Raw genomic sequence first — 20,862 nt, 5'->3', positions numbered from 1 at the left:
AGTAGGCTACTTTCCCTCAAGTCTAAATTCTTAATACTTAGTTTTTACACCTCTCTTATTCACTTGTCTGCATGTATTGTCTACAAACATCCTAATGTCCACTTTATCCCATCGGTGTTGAATGTAATGCATAAAGAGAACATATTTATTTCTAAACAATAAGTGCAAACAAAACAGTTTCAGTACAGTGTGTCGATTCAGTACGTCCGACGTCATGACGTCGCGCAATCGTTACCGTGGCTACACACGGAAGTTATATTGTGCACCTGTTACACTACCAAACAGGAAAAGGAACGAATCAATACAAATTTACTTGAACAAAGTAGCTGCGAGACAGTTTTTTTTTCCCCAACTTGATACATCTTTTTCGGATTGTTTTTTTTAAACCAGTCAATCTCAACCTTAATGGACAAATTAAAGAAAGTTTTGAGTGGCCAAGATGGCAATGACGACCTCAACGTACTGCAGGTAACGTTAGTTGCGTTGACAGAGTTTGAACACGGTTTTAATCGCTATTAAGTCTAATTATGTTTAGGCTACTCAAAATACACAGTGTTGTGGTTTCGTTTTGATTTCGAATCTAGATTTTTGCCACTTGTTTTGTTGCCTGTGTGTTTACCCGACTTGCGCAAAAACTTCAAATCTGCCGATTTATGAATATCAAGTTGATTTAAATAATTTTCTGAATATAACAACAACAACTTTGTTATAGGCAGCGAATGAAGCGTCAACACTGGGATGGGGCACGCGCGTCAAGGGATTCCTCGCGTGCTTTGTGTCGGGCGTCTTGTGCTCAGTTTTGGTAAGACGAGAGCACATGTAGTCTTATATGGTTTAATTTGTGTTAGTAGGCTATATACAATAGTCGAACGTATTCTCTTTCCTTACTTTTGTTATTCAGGGGACCTGCTTGCTCTGGGTTCCGAAAAACGGACTGACACTCTTTGCAGTCTTTTACAGTTTAGGTAATATTGCTTCTCTTTTGAGGTGAGTCATGCATCTTTATCTCCCCACTTCTGATTTGATCTCAACCAAGGCGTGTCACTGTTTATATTAGACAATGTTTGCACTGGCATGTGGTCAGTGACAAATACTGACTTTTAAAAAAAAACATTTTTAACAAATGAATTGATTTAGTAACTCTAAAATGTGATAACCATAAGTAGAAAGTAAAATATTTAATATATTATCTCATAAATATGTGTGATTGTAAACCTCTTAATATGTTGTTTTCTGGGTTAGACCTTTAATGGCTCAAAAAAAATTCCTAACAGGTTTATACTAAAGGGTTTTATACAGGATTGTATAAAGAAATCTAAAAGAATCTGTAAGTCAGTGCTGAGGTTCTTTGGGTGTGGATTCTTTTCAGCACTATGTTCTTAATGGGTCCATTAAAGCAACTCAAGAGGATGTGTGACAAGACGAGAGCTCTGGCAACTGGCATTATGATTGTAAGAATACACACACATACACCTATATAATCGACTGTAATGCATACAGAGAGATTCAGTATTTCTTATCTTGGCTTATAATTTGTGGCCTTTGTCTGTAAACTGAACATTTGTGTTTTTAAAGACATGCCTGGTGCTAACCTTTTGTGCTGCCTTTTGGGTAAGTTGGTTTCTTATTTAACATGATTATGATTTGTTAGCCTTATAAAGTTGGTGTAATAATATGTAATACAATGTTTGTTTCAAATTTGCATGATTATTATGATTAGTGATCCTTTGCTTTCCTTATCTTTTTATTTTTCGTTTTAGTGGAAGAATAAAGGCCTTGCTCTGCTATTCTGCATCCTCCAGTTTTTGGCTTTTACATGGTAAGAATCCAGATAGCTGTAGTTACTGTAAGCTGTAGTTACACAACACACACACACACACACACACACACACTAAATAATATATATTCAAGAGTTCTCATTTTTACTTCTCTCTCTCTCTCTCTCTCTCTCTCTCTCTCTCTCTCTCTCTCTCTCTCTCTCTCTCTCTCTCTCTCTCTCTCTCTCTCACACACACACACACGCAGAGCAAGAAAGAAGGCAGAAAATATTATTTCAGTGTTGCCAAAATCAATGCAGGATAGTGCTAACTTCTCATTATTTATTTCAATGATACATTTCAAATATCACACTCTCAGATTCCTGCTACCCATAGAGTATGGGATCACAAAATAACTGAATAATAATGAAAAGGTAAACAATTTTTTAAAAAGGTTTACAAAGCCTAAGGCTGTCACATAGAGTTCATTTATAGCATTTATTTTCTCTCTCTCTCTCTCTCTCTCTCTCTCTCTCTCTCTCTCACACACACACACTAAATGTGTGTGTTTGTAATAGCTCACAAATATTACTTATTTGTCTGTATTTAAATTGCATCCCTTTTATTTTGCAGGTATAGCATATCCTACATTCCGTTTGCAAGGTGGGTTACTTTATATTTTCGAAACCATACATAAAAAAAATATTGACACAGATGGAAATCGACAGTCATTTATGAAGATGCAAATAAACTAGTTCATAGATATAGCAAGCAATTAAAAGGCAAAGACTGTCAGTGGCCCAATTTATCTGAACTTATTCTAGTTGTTCTATCTATTTAGTAGTGTTTCTTTATTTATTATTCTAGTAGTATTATGCATGGTATGGTATATATATAAATGTAAAATTGTGAAAATCTACCATTTCCATTTTAAAATATCAGTGTTGCAATTCATCAAAGTGCCTATTAGACTAAAATAAGGTCCTAGATCAAAGCTGTCATTCTGTCGAAGCCAAAAAAAGACACTTTTAGTAATCTCTGTTTTTGGCTTTGGCGTTTGTTTACCTTTGGCTGTTTGTTTTTATGTAGGGATGCAATTATTAAGTTGTTCTCCGCGTGCTTCAAGTGAGATGCCTCTACATTTGGCCTTGGCTGTTTCTCTGTGTGCTGCTCTGGCTTCAACATTGGTTCTGCGTTCAATGCCACTCATGTACCCACTCTGCAACCTGGCACAGACACCACACCACACTACAGGCGCTCCCCTCGCTCTCCGTAACGGATGGACACTCAATCTGTGTGAACAAGCACACACAGACAAGTACTCTCTCTCTCTCTCTCTCTCTCTCTCTCTCTCTCTCTCTCTCTCTCTCTCTCTCTCTCTCTCTCTCTCTCTCTCTCTCTCTCTCTCTCTCTCTCTCTCTCTCTCTCTCTCTCTCTCTCTCTAACACATACACACACACACACACACACACACACACAAAACCTATGCTTTACATTCAAGGGAAACTACGAAGGATAAAATATGTAATTTGATAAATGGTTTGTTTTCAGACCCTGCCCTGTAACTGTAGTGACATGCTTGGTGAACAAGATGGAATTGCATATTTTACATTTAACTGCTGGGTAATTGCTTAATAATTCCTTCCTATGTGCCTTTATCCAAGGATTACTTGAGAACTAGATTGGGTAGAACTGTCTGTAACCAGTGTTGCTGTTTTCGTTTAGTATTAAGGTTTCTTTTTCTTTTGAAAAAAGAAAAAATTGTTTTTGCTACCAAGGGTTTTCGATAAGTGCATTTCAATTTTTACTTCAGATATTACCAGTAATAGATAAGTAATAGGATGCCAGAAATGTCTTATTACTTATGTAATGGTATATTGCTATATTATCTATTAGATATGTATATATCAAGCACTCACTTGGGTGCCAATGTATCTTTAAGGTTCATCATCAAACAATCCTACTGCTTTCAGTTAGCTTTGCATTTAGGAGAAAAATCGTGGCTTTTTCTTATGAATGTCCTCGTTTTTTGGTTGTTGTTTTTTTTTTCAAATCATGTCAAGCACATTTCCTTTTAAATGTTTTGATTTCAAGAATGACAACTGTAGTTGTTCCTCCTTGTTGTCTTTTTAAATAGTTTTGATTTAATAAAGAGGTTACTTTTTATAGTTATAGAAGTATTATCCTTATACTATGAAAAAAATGCATTCCAGAATTATTTTATCATGGGTGAAAATGTGGATTTCCCCCCATCAGGATTAATTGCCCATGTTTTTTTCATAATGAGTGCAATACTGCTATGAAAAATATTGGTGTTTTTTTATGTAAGATGTTTAATAATTGTTATTGTTATATATTAACAATCGTTGCTATTAAAAATAATTGTTCAAATGTATTTAGTCTATATGAATCAATTTCCCCTTCTCTAATTCTATTTTTTTTTTTTACGTCTGGTTCTCAATGCCTGCTTCTCTTTAATTTTTTTCTTTAATTCAGATACGTGCTGTGCTGTCATTTAAGAAGCCCTCATCCACATAATACATCTATGAGTCTCAATAATACTTTTATAAGTTAAAGTTCACTGAAGTGCGTAAGTCATCAATATAGTGAAAGGTCAGGGGGTTGATTTTCTGATGTTTGATATGCAGGAGGATTCTCCGCTAATGAGACTCTATTTTTCGGATTTAAACTCTTTGAATCCTCTAATCTCCATGCGCGCGGCTGTGTGATTAGAGCGCCGGTCGCTGGATCGAGTTTCCGTTCATTCCCGTTCGCTGCAGAGAACATCCAGTATTTTATTTATGCTCCACATGGCTTGTACAATACTAAGCTCTTTGACAGTATGCCCTTATCTACGCCGTCACATACTGTGTGAGTCCTGTGAATCACAGTAGATGTTCTGATGTTTCATGCAGTTCTACTGCAGTTAGCAAAATTAGGTTTTAAAGTATCACGTGTAGGACGTTCTTTAACTGAAATTTAAGGAAATATGCTGGTTTAGCCTTTTTGTACAGTTACAATGTCAAAGAAAAAAAAAACAATTACCTGATATCGTATCAGGTCTTAACTGAGACTATAGGCTATTTTAGTTGAGACCGAATGCTCACCAATAGCTCAATAGGCTATTTGTATATTACACAATTATATGGTTAAATATAGTTTAAAATCCATGTGATTACATAGGCTATCTTTGCTTTAATTTTCTGGGGAAACAAAATTGAATACCTTTTTATTATTATTTTTTTTTTACATAGAGGTTATTGATATATCTTATTTCTTATTGTGGTATTTCATTTTAACTTAGCAAAACTTTTAATGATAGGCTAATAAAAAAGTAAAAAAATCAGCAATGAGACTTTTTTTTAATCCTGAAAGTGTTAAGCCTCACAAAAAAAAAATCCAAATGAATATTATTAGGCTAATAATAATAGTAGGCTACAGGTGTAACCTATTCAAGTCATTTTTGACAAATATTATGTAGCCTAAATAACTATACCGCGTCATTAATAGCCTTACAATTGAAAGTAGGCTAAAGTTTATTTAATATACCTGATGAGTCTATAAATTGTGAATTTAAGATTACGATGAGTTTATCTAGCACACACACGCGCGCGGGCGTGCGCGTTCTTTACGAGCTGTCCGTGGTTCTGAAAAGAAACATCGAGTTGTTTTGTTGGGGGGGGAGTCATTTATATATTTGCAATACGCCTAACAGAGCGTGATTTACGATTTGTTTTAGACATCACGGTTTTCTTTGTTTTACGTAAACTGTTATATATCCTACGTTTATTTTTCTCTAATGTTCTTCCTGTCAGAAGTTTCGTTTGAACTTTCTGCGTATTATCTAAACAGCATTACATTGCCTAAATATAAACGTGAAGACTGGAAATAAACTTGAATACAGAATATTAAAATTGGTATTGAAATGGAAAAAATGCTTGTGAATGAATCACTTAATTAGGGCAAGCCCACGTGACTGCAGGTTAGTCCTCCGGTCATAAGAACAGGTGGTCGCAGAGAGCTGAAGTACAGATCAATCGGCTACTAGAATAGGCTACACACATACTGCTAAAGAGAGTTATTTTTCTTTTATGATTTACACAGTCCACAAGTTGAAATCTTCTCATAAATGAAAGTGAGCTAAAGTTAAAGTCCAGTTGTTTTCCACTTGTCGCGCGCGTGTGAGATCATGAAGGTGGAGGAAGATGTGCGGAGCGGTGGAGCGGTGACCGGTGCTCGGGCCAGTAGTGACTGCTGTATCACCAGACTGCTGAGCGTCGTGGAGAGCGAGTTACAGGCCGGCCGAGAGAAGGGGGACCCCACTGAGAAACAGCTCAAAGTCACCCTGGAAGATGCTGAACTCTGGAGGAAATTCAAAGAAGTCACCAATGAGATGATTGTGACGAAGAACGGCAGGTGAGCCGCGATGAACCTGCTCCAATGCTGTAAAAGTCTTTTGATAAAGCAGTAATGTTTGTTTATATTATTTAACACATTTGTTTTGCACAGAATATGTTAGAAAATTATATGTGAACTTGAACTTCCAAAGAAAATGTTAAGTTAATACGTTCTAATTGCTTATACTTTTTTAATTAGTATTTACTTCTAATTTCCAATCCTCTTTTTAATAATATGGAGTCCTATAAATGTAATGATGCATTATAATGTCTCTGCATAATTTAACAACATATTATAATTATATACCTGTATGTTTGCTATTATATGTCTTTAAAACATATTAAAGAAAGATGGTACAAGAACTCCCAAGCAAAAAAAATAAAAATCACAGAAGACATTTATTAGGTTTTACGTGAAATAACAACATTTACACTGTTAAGAAGAAAAAATTGACACTTTCTGGTTGTCACTCTCCGAGGATACCCGTGAGAACTGACTTATTAAACTTACTGGAGGTGATATATTTATATTTTAGTTGCTTAAATTATTTTGATGAGTTAAAATAAATCTAAAAACATTGAAATGTACTCATTGATCATAATTTTTTACAGTGCATCAAATACAATGACATGAGGATATTTTTAATTGTGACTTAAGTTTCGAAATTTCTGGACACCACATATAAAATGAACTGCAATATTGTTTATGGAATGGTATAACAGAGAGAATAGGGCAAATTGAAGATGAAGAATTTAACAGTCAATGTCATAGTTTGAACCTAGAACTTAAAAAGCAAATTTGTTGCTCGTAATCCTTTTGATAATGTCAATATTAGTTGTAGTTTTGGTGCTACTTTTTCATAAGGATTCTCATTACATTTTGGATTACTAAAATGATCAAACTATGTCTCTAGTTACCTGCTTTCAGTTATCCGTCTGTCTTTCTATCAAAATGACTTGTCATCTCTAAGCAGGTTTATAATTGTATGTTGCTATTGGCACATGGCGGTGTTTTTGATGTTTTTTTGGATCAGGCAGATTAATTTAATTGAAAAAGGCTTCTGTGGTATTATCAAGCTGAAGGGTGACTTGACCAACTCATTCAGTAGTTACAGGTCAGCTCTGCAGGTGGGTGTCCTTCCATTTGCAGCCCCTCTTAAACTTGTTCTCATCCATAAAAAATAATCATGGGGGGAAAAAAAGTGGAAAATGACTAGCGTCCAACCTCTCATGAAGTTTGTGCTTGTAACTGCTCGTAGAGTTTTGGCAGGCAGGGTGAATCATTTTTGGGGAATAACTTTTTAATCACGTATGTGAGTGTGTGACAGTGACACTTGTGGACAATTAAGATTTTTTGTCTTAAAGGGATAGTTCCCCTAAAAATTCTCTTTCTTCTGCATGTGGAACACAACCGATGTTTTGAAGTGTTTTTGTCCATGTAGTGAAAGCCAGTTGGATCCAAAACAACATTGGAACACTTTAACTTTCATTGTATGGACACGACAAACATGAAAACATCATTTATATAGAACATACTTTTGAAAATAAATATTCCAAATGAAGGTTTTCACAGCAATGGCATAGAATAACGATTTTCGACAGTTCCTAAAAGAACTTTTTCTTTTCTCTTTTTTTCATCTTTAGAACCTTTTCCACTATAAAGAACCAGGCACTGGTCTTAACATAGATGCTATTTAACATAGAATGATTTAACATCAATGCCATTAAATAACCTTTATTTTGTAAGAGTGCGCAGGAGATCCAGGAACCATTTTTTAAGCAATTCTTCTGTCATAATTCCTCCTGTGTAGGAGGATGTTTCCAGTTCTGAAGGTCTGCGTGACGGGTCTGGATCCCAACGCCATGTATTCGTTCCTGTTGGACTTCAGCCCTGCAGACGGGCACCGCTGGAAGTACGTAAACGGCGAGTGGGTCCCTGCGGGCAAACCTGAGCCTCACAGTCACAGCTGTGTCTACATCCACCCCGACTCCCCCAACTTCGGCGCCCACTGGATGAAAGCTCCAGTGTCCTTCAACAAAGTCAAACTGACCAACAAACTCAACGGAGGAGGCCAGGTGCAGAAACACTGACACGTGTACACACATTTGTAATGCATGAAATAGCTTTACGGCTGAAAGTTCGCCATAAGTTTGCCATTCTCCTTTATTATCTCTCTGTTTGTGCCTGTAGATTGATAAAACTATAAGAAATTGACATTTGTTCCCGGCATTAAAATCTCCGAAAACAAAGACCGTCTGCACATTATACACATGTAACGTTGGTGTAGTGCAGGTGTATGGCAAGCCGTTTTAACTTTTATTCATTTCCAGGATATGAATTCTTGATATCAACAATTCAATTTTCACTAGTTAAAATTATAGTTATTGATATCAGGAATTAGATTTATACTAGTAACAATGGCAATTTTTGATATCAGAAATTACATTTCCACTAGTAATAATGCTAATTTACTAGTTAAAATGCTCATTCTAGATATCAAGAATTGTATTTTAACTAGTAAAAACTACAATTCTTGATATCTGTAATTGTATTTTCACTAGTGAAATGTCACCATAGGCTGCCATTCAAAATCAATTGTTGATATCAATAATTGATTTCTTACTAGTTGCAATTCCAATTTCACATATCAGAAATACAATTCTTACTAGTAAAAAACTTTATTTTTGATATCAAGAATTCAATTGTCACTAGTTGAAATGTCTATTCTTGATATCAACAATTGAATTGTTACTAGTAACAATGTTCATTTTTGATATCAATAATTCCATTTTCACTAGACTAGTGACAATGTTAATTTCTGATATCATGAATGTGACTGTTACTATAAGAAAGCCATTTTAGATATCTGAAATTATATTGATATCAGAAATACATTTTCAGATATCAAAAATCTTTGATTTTTGAAATAAATTTTACTAGTAGCAATTCAATTGTTGATATCAAGAATAGACATTTCAACTAGTGACAATTGAATTATTGATATCAGGAATTCACATTATTACTAGTAACAATGTAGTTATTGATATCAAAAATTATATTTCTACTAGTAAGAAATCAATTGTTGATATCAACAATTAATTTCGAATGGCAGCCTATGGTGACATTTCACTAGTGAAAATACAATTACAGATATCAAGAATTCAATTGTTGATATCAAGAATTCATATCCTGGAAATGAATAAAAGTTCAAACGGCTTGCCATAGCAGGTGTGTAATGCCGTACGTGGCCTGCTCTGTAATCTTGAGTAGCCTCTCAGGCCTCTTGTGTGTCCAAACAGGCCTCTCTGTAGCTTTTAGGAGTCTTGGCCTGCCTTTAATCAACCTGTGCGCTGCTACGGGGAAATTTCAAGTGTGCATTTATACAATTAGTGCTCTCCTCGGCATCCACTTCACCTATGGAGCCCCTTTGTTCAGCAGGGACTGCATGTAAACAGGAATAAACAGCTCTTAATTGGCACTTTTCTCGTTTAATGCACTTCCTGCCGTTCAGACAGAGAGTGGTCTACTTCAGCTAGCCATCCTGGCTTTCAGCGAGGCCGCTGCGAGGTGCTCCAGCCCGCTCCATTCGAGTATGACTCCGCCACCAAATTATTATTGGTATTTACATGACCCCTCCCCTGCGCCCTCCCCGCCACCCCATCCTCTTCTCCTGTATTCCTGCCTGGTCCCTATTTACCGGGGTTTTTAAACTCAGAGCTGGCAGCGGAGAGGACGACGAGAGAGAACCAGCTCTAAATGAAATAATTGCTGTGGTTAGTTGTACATTATGGTAATTACCTCTGTTTTTTTCTATGCAAAATTAATTTAGCCATCAGTCCTTAGATGTTCAAAAAGGCAACATATTAAAAAAAGGCAAATGGGAGAGAAAGGCTCACAAAGCCCTTTATGTCCCCTGTAGCCATGCAGATGAGTACCTGCCCCTCATCAGTCATTGTAATCTACCAATTAGAGAGATGAAAAAAAACTCATCTTTTCTCTTTCGTTCTGCCTGTCTCTTTCTCAGAATTCGCTCGATAGATTTATTCATGCTTGATGTGGTCACTGCAGTCATTCCAAGAATTTTTTATATAGACAATGCAGTGTGTGCAAATATAAAAACCAATATGTAGTGATACCCTTTTAACTGATGAGTTAGAATTTGAATTACATTGGCCACGTCCCACAGTGCTATGACATGAATAATTACATCTTGATATAGGAAATAGCCTATATTATTTCTCATCTGATTAGACATATCAAAACAATTAAGAAGACATCAAACTCGGTTTCATTTTTGCCATACAGCACTTACAAAATAGCCACTGTTTGTATTGTATAATTTCAGGTAATTTTATGCAAATAAGAAAATAAATGGAATGAAATTCCAATATATAGCTGCTGTAAGTGGCTATAATAATAGGCTTCAGAAATATTTTTAGCATCATTACTCCAGTCTTCAGTGTCACATGATCCTTCAGAAATCATTCTAATGTGCTGATTTGCTGCTCAATTATAATCAGTGCTCAATTATTAATAATGGTTCTTATTATCATCAATGTTGAAATGTTGTTTATGCTGCTTAATATTTTGGTGGAAATCATGCTTTTTTTTCCCTGGAGTCTTTGATTGATAGAAAGTTCAAAAGAACAGCATTTATTTGAAATAGAAATCTTTTGTAACATTATACATGTCTTTACTGTCACTTCTAATCAGGCACCCTTGCTGAATAAAATATTTAATTTTTTGTATTTTTTTTTTATCATATCCCAAACTTTTGAATGGCTTTGTATGCTTTCCACAAAAATATTAAAGAGCAAAAACTGTTTTCAACATTGATAACAATAAGAAATGATAATAATAAGAAATAAGAATTCAGCATATTAGAATGATTTCTGAAGGATCATGTGACACTGAAGACTGGAGTAATGATGCTGAAAATTCAGCCATCACAGGAATACATTTTTTAATATATAAATATAGCACAAACATTTTTTATTTTAAATTGCAATTAATATTTCACAAAATTAAAATTTTTTGCTGGGTTTGACTTTATTTCGATGGTCCATTTGAGTATTAGTAGACTGTAGTCGACTAGTAGACTGTTAGGTTAGGTGTTCAGATTAGAATAAGTTGACATAAGTGCAAAGTTACTTATAGTCAGTAGAGTGTCTGTTGGGGAGCATCAAAATCAAGTGTTAGCAGATATTAAACAGACAGTCTACTAATACTCTAGTAACTGCTACTTGACATGTAGCTGTAAAGTTATTTATAGTTAGTAGAATGTCTAAAGCAGACCATCAAAAATAAAGTTACCTTTTGCTGCATGTATGTATTGTTACCAAGAAATTGTATGGATTTTTTTGGACTTCAGTCTGTTTTAATTATTTTTTGCATTCAAAATCTACAGGTATTTGCAATTCTATATCCTTTGTTTGATACCTCATTTTGAATTTTGTTAAAATTCAGTCTAAAAATATTTACCTGTGCAGTATGGACCTACATTCTTAGCTGAAGTCGATATGTACGCCACCTTACACATATGCTGTAAACTAATGTCCTGTAAAGAGCCGATTTCTTTCTTACTTTTCTTTTGTCTTCTGTTCTGATCACCTGATCCAGATCATGCTGAATTCTCTCCATAAGTACGAACCTCAAATTCACATTGTTCGTGTAGGAGGAAGCCACAGGATGGTGACCAACATCTCTTTCACAGACACTCAGTTCATCGCTGTAACAGCCTACCAGAATGAGGAGGTTAGAGCATCTTCACTAAACATTTAGCATAAACATGCTTAAAGCGAGAGTTCACCCAAAAATGATTTATTCACTCTCATGTTGTTCCAAAAGACAGACAAATGTATTTGTTCTGTATTGAAAAGTACGGTTAGGCAGGATGTTTATGCTGCTCTTTACCAAAAAGCGAAAGTAAATTATGACAAGCTCTCCAAAGGTACAAAGCACAAAGTCAGTTCACCGAGAGTTATTCTCTATATCAGTGCGCAGTGTTTCTGAATTCCCTGAAAGTTTTCTTCTGGGAAAATACACGTCACAAAGTTCCTCATTTAAATTATTCCCGCCAAAGGCATACACAAAAAAAGGTGACGAGGCCTGGTTGAGTTGTTTTAATAGTGTGTTGAAACTCGCAGTTATGGTAAGGGGCGTGACATTTCCCAAAATGTTCCTGAGCGGTTGACCAATCACAACACACTTGTAGAGCTGACCAATCAGAGCACATTGAAAGAAAGGTTCTGGAAAAATAATGTTTTTGAGCATTGCAGCACAAAAAAAAAACTATCCTAGTTGACCCCAAAAACATAATCAAGACTTTGAAAATATGGCATAATAAGTACCCTTTATAGGTGATTTGCATGACAACGATGTACTAAAAACGGAAACATGGATCCGCGAAACGATTAAAAACACAGTATTGTGCTGCCAGGCCAGTAGTTGGCGATGTCACCTTGTAAAGAAAAACTATGCGCCTATAGACTGAACATGTAACGCATGACGTCACCGTTTTCACAAATTTTAATTTTTGTAGTTTACATGAAGACAATAACAGTTTTAGAAACTTGCACTTTGAAACCCGTTTTAAAAAGTTTGCATTTTCAGGCCCCCAAAGCGCTGTTTTCGTGTAAATGAACGGCCAAAACGCACACAAGTTTTTTTATGTTTAGTTGAAAACAGTGTCGTGCATAGCCTACATATAAAATTGTTTTTCAGTGGGAAATCTTGCTGGGTGAACTGTACCTTTAAAAAGAAGCTACTTGTTTGTGTTTTGCTGAATGGAAAATATAATGGTTTGTAAAATTGTTGAAAAATGTAATATTAGGAGATAAGGAAATATTTGGTGTTCAAATATTTTATCCTCACAATCCTTCTGGTTTCCTTCCCTTCGCAGATAACTGCACTGAAGATAAAACACAATCCGTTTGCCAAAGCTTTCCTCGATGCAAAGGAAAGGTACAATGTATTTAAATTACATCGAACAAACACTGTCAGTATCAGAAGATACGTTTTCTCACCAATTTAACAATGCGAATTTCAACTCGTAATAATATCATAGCAGGCATTAGCGCTAGTCAAGCTAGCATGACTGTGCGAAATCAGCCGTGATTAGCGACCAATTATTAAACGTTTATGCTTTGAATCGAGTGAGTGTGTGAGTAAAGGAGCTTGTTGGAGAGGCAGTGTGAAGTGAGAGTGAGAGATTTTAAGCGGCTACGGTGAAGAATGTGTGAGATATTACACAACAATGTTGGTGGAATGAGCGCTGAATAATTGTACTCCAGTAAATGTAGTCATAACTTCACTGGAGCAGAGGTACAACAGTCCTCTAAAAACACGACTTAAATGAGACCCACTCTGTACTATGTAAATTTGAACAATTACAGGGTGAATCTCATTAAAAGGTTAGAAAAAAAAGTTATTTTGGTTAGAGATCGATTTGATTAAAAAGTCGAAAGAAAAGAAAGAAAAATAAATATTTTGCATAAAGAAAATGTACAGGTATATAATATGAAAATATAATGAATGCATATTTTAGGACCATTTGAATATTTTGCATTGCATTACATTCATCACAACTGTAAAGGAAAAAATCCGGCCCCAAATTATTATTAGTATAATTTGTAATTCTTACTCTCATTGATGATTTTCATTAATATAGGTGTGTCCCAATTCACATATTTATGCACTATTCTATGTCATTTGTAGTATAAAGTGATGCACTTAATTAACCGAAAAACAAACTCTTCATCAGAAATCACGTACTGTCTGAGTATGTACTATATTTGAATTTGAATTGACCATGATCGTTAAAAAAGTACGCTCCATATACAGTAGTATGAATATGGGTAGTATGAATGAAATCCGGACGTGGAAATCCTCCATGTTGTTACTGTCATGTGACTGACCAGCATCAGTTGCATCGCTTCACTTCCATTCATAAATCTCCTCTCATGCCCTCACGGGATAGTAAAAGTGTCCATCGAATGCGCACTTCAGAATCTTGGCGGAAGTAGCAGGTCATCCGGGGACTTTTCGCCTACTGTTTTTCTCATACTACTCTTTTGGCGTACAGTTTTTCTCATACTATTTAGTAAAGAAGTATTCGATTTCGGATGCAGCTTAAGTGTGCCATGTTGGACACTTCATGCACTCAACTGTTGTAGCTTTAATTACGTAGTTTTTAAAAATTCATACACTACACGTTTGGTTTGAGTACATAGTGCACAAGTATAGTGTATAGTGCATCATTTGAGACACAACTAATGATTTTAGGCTATTATAAAAAGCAATACAACAAATACTACTTTGAAATATAAAACTTTACCATTTAAATAATGTATTGTATTTATTTATATATTTTGCATTACTGTAGAGTTCATGATAAAAAAAGAAATCCACCACAGACAGACCATAAACTAGTAAAATATAGATACTGAATTGAGTATGTGATGAAGTAAAATCAAAAGTGTCAGGAACAAATAAAAAGAGCGAGCTAAAGTATATGAGAGGTTATGTTTACAGGTAAACTTTACAAGTGTCGTCTTTTTTTCTTTTTTTTTTTCTTTTTTTTTGCCTTAAAAGAATATAAATAGTGAAAAAGAAAAACTCACGATGATGTAAATGGTGATTTTACATACACCATACAGTTCCAAAGTTTTTACTTTTTTTATACTTTAAAACTTTGAAAAAACATGAATTAAATTGATCTATAGTGACAGTAAGAATATTTATAATGTTACCACAAAATAACACAAAAACATTAAGCAGCACAACCGTTTTCAACTAATAATAATATTAAGAAATCTCTCTTGAACTTATTAGATTTATTTATGTAGGATCATGTGACACTGAAGACTGGAGTAATGATGCTGAAAATTCAGCTTTGTATCACAAGAATTAATCGAAATAAAAAACAGTAATTTTAAATTGTAAAATATTGTTTTACTGTATTTTTATCCAATAAATGCAGCATTAAAGACTTCGTACTGACCCCAAACATTTTAACAATGGTGGTGTATGTGCTGATTTATGAACTGTTTTGATAGGTTAGTTCTTCATTTGAGGTTTGTCTCATTCACAAAGCTTTTTCTCTCCATAGGAGCCATCCTAAGAATCATCTAGATCCTCCAGCTGAAAACCAGCATGTGGGCATACCACACTGTTAGTGATTCCTTTTCCACTTTCTTAATGTTGACAAAACTACTGTTTTTGTTTGATTTATGGACATGTTTAAGAAATATTTATAGCATTATGCTAACAGTGTTATCTGACGCATATTGGTGTCCATTTGTTGGTTTGCAGGCGGATGGTTCATATCAAACCCAGACACTCTGTGTTCTAGTGGTGGCAACTTTCCCTACCCAGGAGGTTTACCTCTTACTCCCCACCATGGGTACAAACACTACCCAAGTCTGCACGGGCACCGAGCAGCCCCGTACCCATCACCCTACCTGCCCCGCCATCATCATCATCATCACCACCCCCACCACCGTGGCCATAACTCAGGTGACACGGCATCCTTTGAATCATGTCTCAGCAATAGCTACAGACCACTGTGCTTTTTGCATTAAGAGAACAAATTAATCTAAAACTGAAAATGTGTAATTATTTACTTGCCATCGTGTTATTCCAAAACCTGTATGACTATCCTTCTTCTGTGGAACATGAAATGAGAAATGCTGAAAAATGTACCGCTCATTCATTTCCAAGGGTCCCCAGACTCAAGTTCCAAACTGACATATGACTTTTGGTTTTCTATTTATTCTATATTATTAGGGGAAGATGACCCCTTAAGAACAATGCACTTACTTACAAATTTAGATAAGTTTAGCATGATGATACATCAAGGAATGTGTTATTATAGGAAAGAAATAACACAAAATAAATATGTATAGCAGAATGTTTTTAAAATTATACAAAAGATGTAAGTTGTAGTGTAAGATATCTTACCCCAAGAGTCAAATTTTATTTATTTATTATTTTTTACTTCAAAATCAAAACTATAATTTTTACTTAAGGCTAAAAACTTTTGTCCGCAAATCCCTCATTAACAAACAGACACAGAAAACATTGATATTCAACATAAAATTATGTCATTGATCACTATTTTCCAGAGGCACAGAAACTGTTTTGACTAACTAAATCTCACAAATGTTGATATTCAGGTAAAATAGCTAAATTAAAAATAACAGCTATTCATCGGGTGTTGAAATGAGATTGTGTGCTCTCTATGGTGAAGAGAAAAAGGCTCTAACCCTATATTATATTACTGTAGCAAGGTTGCAATTATTGTAAAGGCAGCAGTCCCTGACAGACGACTGTGCCACAACAGAAACAAAACATCAAATAAAATCCAGGCCTGACCTCTCTCGACTTTCACTGTCGTCGCTCCCCCTTTTATGCTCCCGCTCCTCCATGAGAGACGCGAGACCGGTGCGTCGCGCAGGAGTCGCTCATCATCACGCCACCGGCCAACGGCCTCGTACTGCTCGCCACAATTATATTTCATTCTATCATATTTATTACATTAACTAGATTACATTGTATTATATTATATTATTATTGTATATACACTCACCTAAAGGATTATTATGAACACCTGTTCAATTTCTCATTAATGCAATTATCTAATCAACCAATCACATGGCAGTTGCTTCAATGCATTTAGGGGTGTGGTCCTGGTCAAGACATCTCCTGAACTCCAAACTGAATGTCAGAATGGGAAAGAAAGGTGATTTAAGCGATTTTGAGCGTGGCATGGTTGTTGGTGCCAGACGGGCCGGTCTGAGTATTTCACAATCTGCTCAGTTACTGGGATTTTCACGCACAACCATTTCTAGGGTTTACAAAGAATGGTGTGAAAAGGGAAAAACATCCAGTATGCGGCAGTCCTGTGGGCGAAAATGCCTTGTTGATGCTAGAGGTCAGAGGAGATTGGGTCGACTGATTCAAGCTGATAGAAGAGCAAATTTGACTGAAATAACCACTTGTTACAACCGAGGTATGCAGCAAAGCATTTGTGAAGCCACAACACGCACAACCTTGAGGCACATGGGCTACAACAGCAGAAGACCCCACCGGGTACCACTCATCTCCACTACAAATAGGAAAAAGAGGCTACAATTTGCAAGAGCTCACCAAAATTGGACAGTTGAACACTGGAAAAATGTTGCCTGCTCTGATGAGTCTCGATTTCTGTTGAGACATTCAGAGGGTAGAGTCAGAATTTGGCATAAACAGAATGAGAACATGGATCCATCATGCCTTGTTACCACTGTGCAGGCTGGTGGTGGTGGTGTAATGGTGTGGGGGATGTTTTCTTGGCACACTTTAGGCCCCTTAGTGCCAATTGGGCATCGTTTAAATACCACGGCCTACCAGAGCATTGTTTCTGACCATGTCCATCCCTTTATGGCCACCATGTACCCATCCTCTGATGGCTACTTCCAGCAGGATAATGCACCATGTCACAAAGCTCAAATCATTTCAAATTGGTTTCTTGAACATGACAATGAGTTCACTGTACTAAAATGGCCCCCACAGTCACCAGACCTCAACCCAATAGAGCATCTTTGGGATGTGGTGGAACGGGAGCTTCGTGCCCTGGATGTGCATCCCACAAATCTCCATCAACTGCAAGATGCTATCCTATCAAAATGGGCCAACATTTCTAAAGAATGCTTTCAGCACCTTGTTGAATCAATGCCACGTAGAATTAAGGCAGTTCTGAAGGCGAAAGGGGGTCAAACACAGTATTAGTATGGTGTTCCTTATAATCCTTTAGGTGAGTGTAGATATAAAACTACTATTATATTTGTATCCACAGGCAAAAAAAACAAAACAACCTATAACATGTCAGTTTTTCTTTGCTAACTCCCTAATTGTTTTGTTTTTCTTTGAAGTGTCTCTATCTGAGAATCTGAGTCCAGGTGCAGTGCAGATGTTCTCTGGGCACGAGAGCTGGACAGGTGTGTCTCCTCCTGGCCCTGCTGCAATGCTGTCTATGCCTCCTGCTCCAAGCTCACCCGGAGCCAGCAGGTCAGAAAGAGAACTGACTTTATGCAGATGAGCCTTAATATGACAATATGTCAAACAATAAGGTAAAGCAGTTTTACATACAATCCTGAAGTAATGTTTGCTCATCTGTGATTTTTCAGTCAGTATCCATGCCTGTGGACTGTGAGCAGTTGCACTGTATCCTCCAGTCCTCCAGGGGGCATTGTGAGCGCCACACACAGCCAGGAGGAGCCTGCAGGTGATGGCTCCACTTCTACATCCCCCTGCTCCTTACTGCAGGGACACGGACCAACCAGCTCCGATAGTGGTGTAGATCAAGCCAATCACAGTAGGGTAGGCGGGATGAGCTGGTCTTCTGTCACCACCCACTCATTTTGAGTGCTCTCATTAAATGGCAAAGAACCAGGTGTATGTAAATTATATTTAATGAATATGAGTGTACAGCTGGTTTTGAAGTGTTAATAGAGTGCAAAAGTGCACCACTTTTTTAGCGGTGTTGGTTCCGGAAGTAATTTTCCCATTCATTTCTCCCATGAGGATTTTAAAAAAGTATTTGTTAAAGGGTTCTAATCATAATATTACAGACCTTTATTTGAAGCAAATATTATTTGAAAATCTGACAAAAATACAAAGGTACAAGACTGTGTACTTAATGGATTTATTCAGGGAAAGAACTACAATACCATTAAGCATTGCGAACAGCATAATTGAATTAAAAAACAATGGAGAAATATAAAATTACTCATTTAAAATTTGATATATATATTGTGTGTGTATATCGAGAGTGTCAGTAGACCGTCTCGATTATGTCATTCGCAGTGCTTAGTGGGAGTGGGCGGAGCAAAAGAGCTATTTTGGCACGTTTTACTTGTCGTGACTCTCTAATTGGTGGAATTTTATGTACAGCAATTTTTATTAGTTTTTTTTTTTTTTTTTTTTATTAAATAGCCAAATGTAAAAATAAAAAAACTGCATAGTCTTCACTGTATGTATTAATTTATTCTTATTAAAGCTACAAACGTTATCCAGTCAACAGCAGTAAGTTATTTTCTATTTGTCTTTTGTTGTTTGATTAACATTAATGACAAGCCCCTTTCACACAGCGTGTGGATCCCGGGAAATTGCTGGGAAATTGCCAGAACGCCTTCTGTGTGAACGCAAACACGACCCGGGATTGATGCCGGGATTGATCCCGGGTCGGGGACCTAGTAACATTGCCGGGATCAGTCCGGGAACGCATGCTGTGTGAACAAAAGCCGTAATCAATGCCGTGTCGTAATAATGACGCTGAAGTGAAATGAAAGCAGGCTAGTGTAACGGTACGTAATGCGCTAGTTTATGATCGAATCAGAGAAAAAAATGCACAAGCGTGGTTTCTCCAGAGAGAAATCGCAGCTCATAAGCAAACTAGACGCTGCTGAGACATTAGATGTCACATCGATGTCACGTGTCTTCACGGGATTTTTACGGGTTGTGTGTGAACGCACTCTCTGATTCCAGAAAAACACTGGCAGTGTGAATGAACCAAAGTCAAACGAACCCGGGTCAAATCCCGGGTCGCTTTATCCGTGTATTTTCCGGAATCTCTGTGTGAAAGGGGCTCTAGAGAGCAGCAGGAATATTAGGCTGCAGTCACTTTACGACTGAACGCATGGATCCATTATACTGATACACATTAGGTTTTCACCCAACTGTTTGATTTTACTTGAGACATACCAACTGCGTTTACATAAATACTCCACACGTTGTGCATTTTGACATAATTTTGTGTATTCGACGATTCAAGTGCAATAAGACGTAAAAGAGAACCTAATTGGCGATCGCATACTGAGTGACGGTGCTTTCTATGCACGCGATTACGCTGTGTCAGCGCGTGCACCGCATTGACTTCTATTTTACAACGTATTGCCCTTAGTAAGTCTATATAACATTAAGGATGTCCCAAATTTGCGATCACCTTCTTAAAGAGGCAGTTTTCCACGCCAGCACCGCCCTTAAATCTTTTTAACATCAAGCACGTCACGCTCTTTTATTTCATCACTCTAAAGTGTCAATAGTGTTGTGCTACGCTTAAATGTACACATACCGCAATATACTCTATATAACAATATCTCTAATGATATAGTCGCCACAATATCATTATACCACCCAGCCCTTTGTTTTTCACCGCAAATTCCACATTTGAATACAATTATTAAAAAAAAATAAGTTGAAATAATGCAGGCTGCAGCTTCAGAAGGAATTATCATTGATTAAGAAGTCTCGGAAGCTCACAGTAGAGCTGTTTTTAAAGGTTTATAAGTTATCATTAAAAATCAAATTTCCTATGGAGAAAATGAATGTTTCTACTTCCGGAACCCAACTTTTGCACTCTATTGCCATGTCCCAAATGATGCCCATCTATTATAATAGAAAAGGGGGAACTTTTTGTGCTTTCAGTATTTGTGCTTGGCAGTCTTCTCTAATAATATCGTAATTTGGTATGTTGCGAGTCAATACAAAAGATCTGAGCAAAGCTTTAGTGTGAATTTTGTCATCAAGTCATTGATCATCTAATAACACCAATGTCACGGGTTCAATACCCAGGGATCACATACGTTTAGATAAAACCATCTGTCATACAGCTGTTTAACTGTAAATGTACACCTCCGTTTAAAAGTTTGGGGTCGGTAAGATTTTT

The 20,862-nt window shown here is 36.4% G+C and overlaps 2 protein-coding genes across 2 annotated transcripts; both read left to right on the top strand.

Moving 5' to 3' along the window:
• The first annotated feature begins 236 nt into the window (after positions 1-236).
• Positions 237-4,152, top strand: sft2d2b (SFT2 domain containing 2b). The gene is made up of 8 exons (XM_077199545.1): positions 237-468; positions 713-802; positions 902-987; positions 1,370-1,451; positions 1,576-1,611; positions 1,761-1,819; positions 2,391-2,420; positions 2,847-4,152. Exons 1-8 carry the CDS (start codon positions 406-408, stop codon positions 2,884-2,886), a joined length of 486 nt encoding a protein of 161 aa, XP_077055660.1. The 5' UTR covers positions 237-405; the 3' UTR covers positions 2,887-4,152.
• On the top strand, positions 2,888-18,570 carry tbx19 (T-box transcription factor 19). Its single transcript, XM_077199543.1, has 9 exons — positions 2,888-3,061; positions 5,953-6,173; positions 7,966-8,230; positions 11,775-11,909; positions 13,057-13,118; positions 15,265-15,326; positions 15,468-15,671; positions 18,068-18,203; positions 18,323-18,570. The coding sequence occupies exons 1-9, from the start codon at positions 2,888-2,890 to the stop codon at positions 18,558-18,560; spliced, it is 1,497 nt and encodes a 498-aa protein (XP_077055658.1). The 3' UTR covers positions 18,561-18,570.
• The last annotated feature ends 2,292 nt before the right edge of the window (positions 18,571-20,862 follow it).

The sequence above is a fragment of the Siphateles boraxobius genome, unplaced genomic scaffold (assembly GCF_051911475.1).
Source record: "Siphateles boraxobius isolate OS27281-9 unplaced genomic scaffold, OSU_SipBor_1 41, whole genome shotgun sequence".
NCBI lineage: Eukaryota > Metazoa > Chordata > Actinopteri > Cypriniformes > Leuciscidae > Siphateles > Siphateles boraxobius.
The sequence above is the reverse complement of the archived record's forward strand: the minus strand, read 5'-3'. Positions and strand labels throughout refer to the sequence as shown.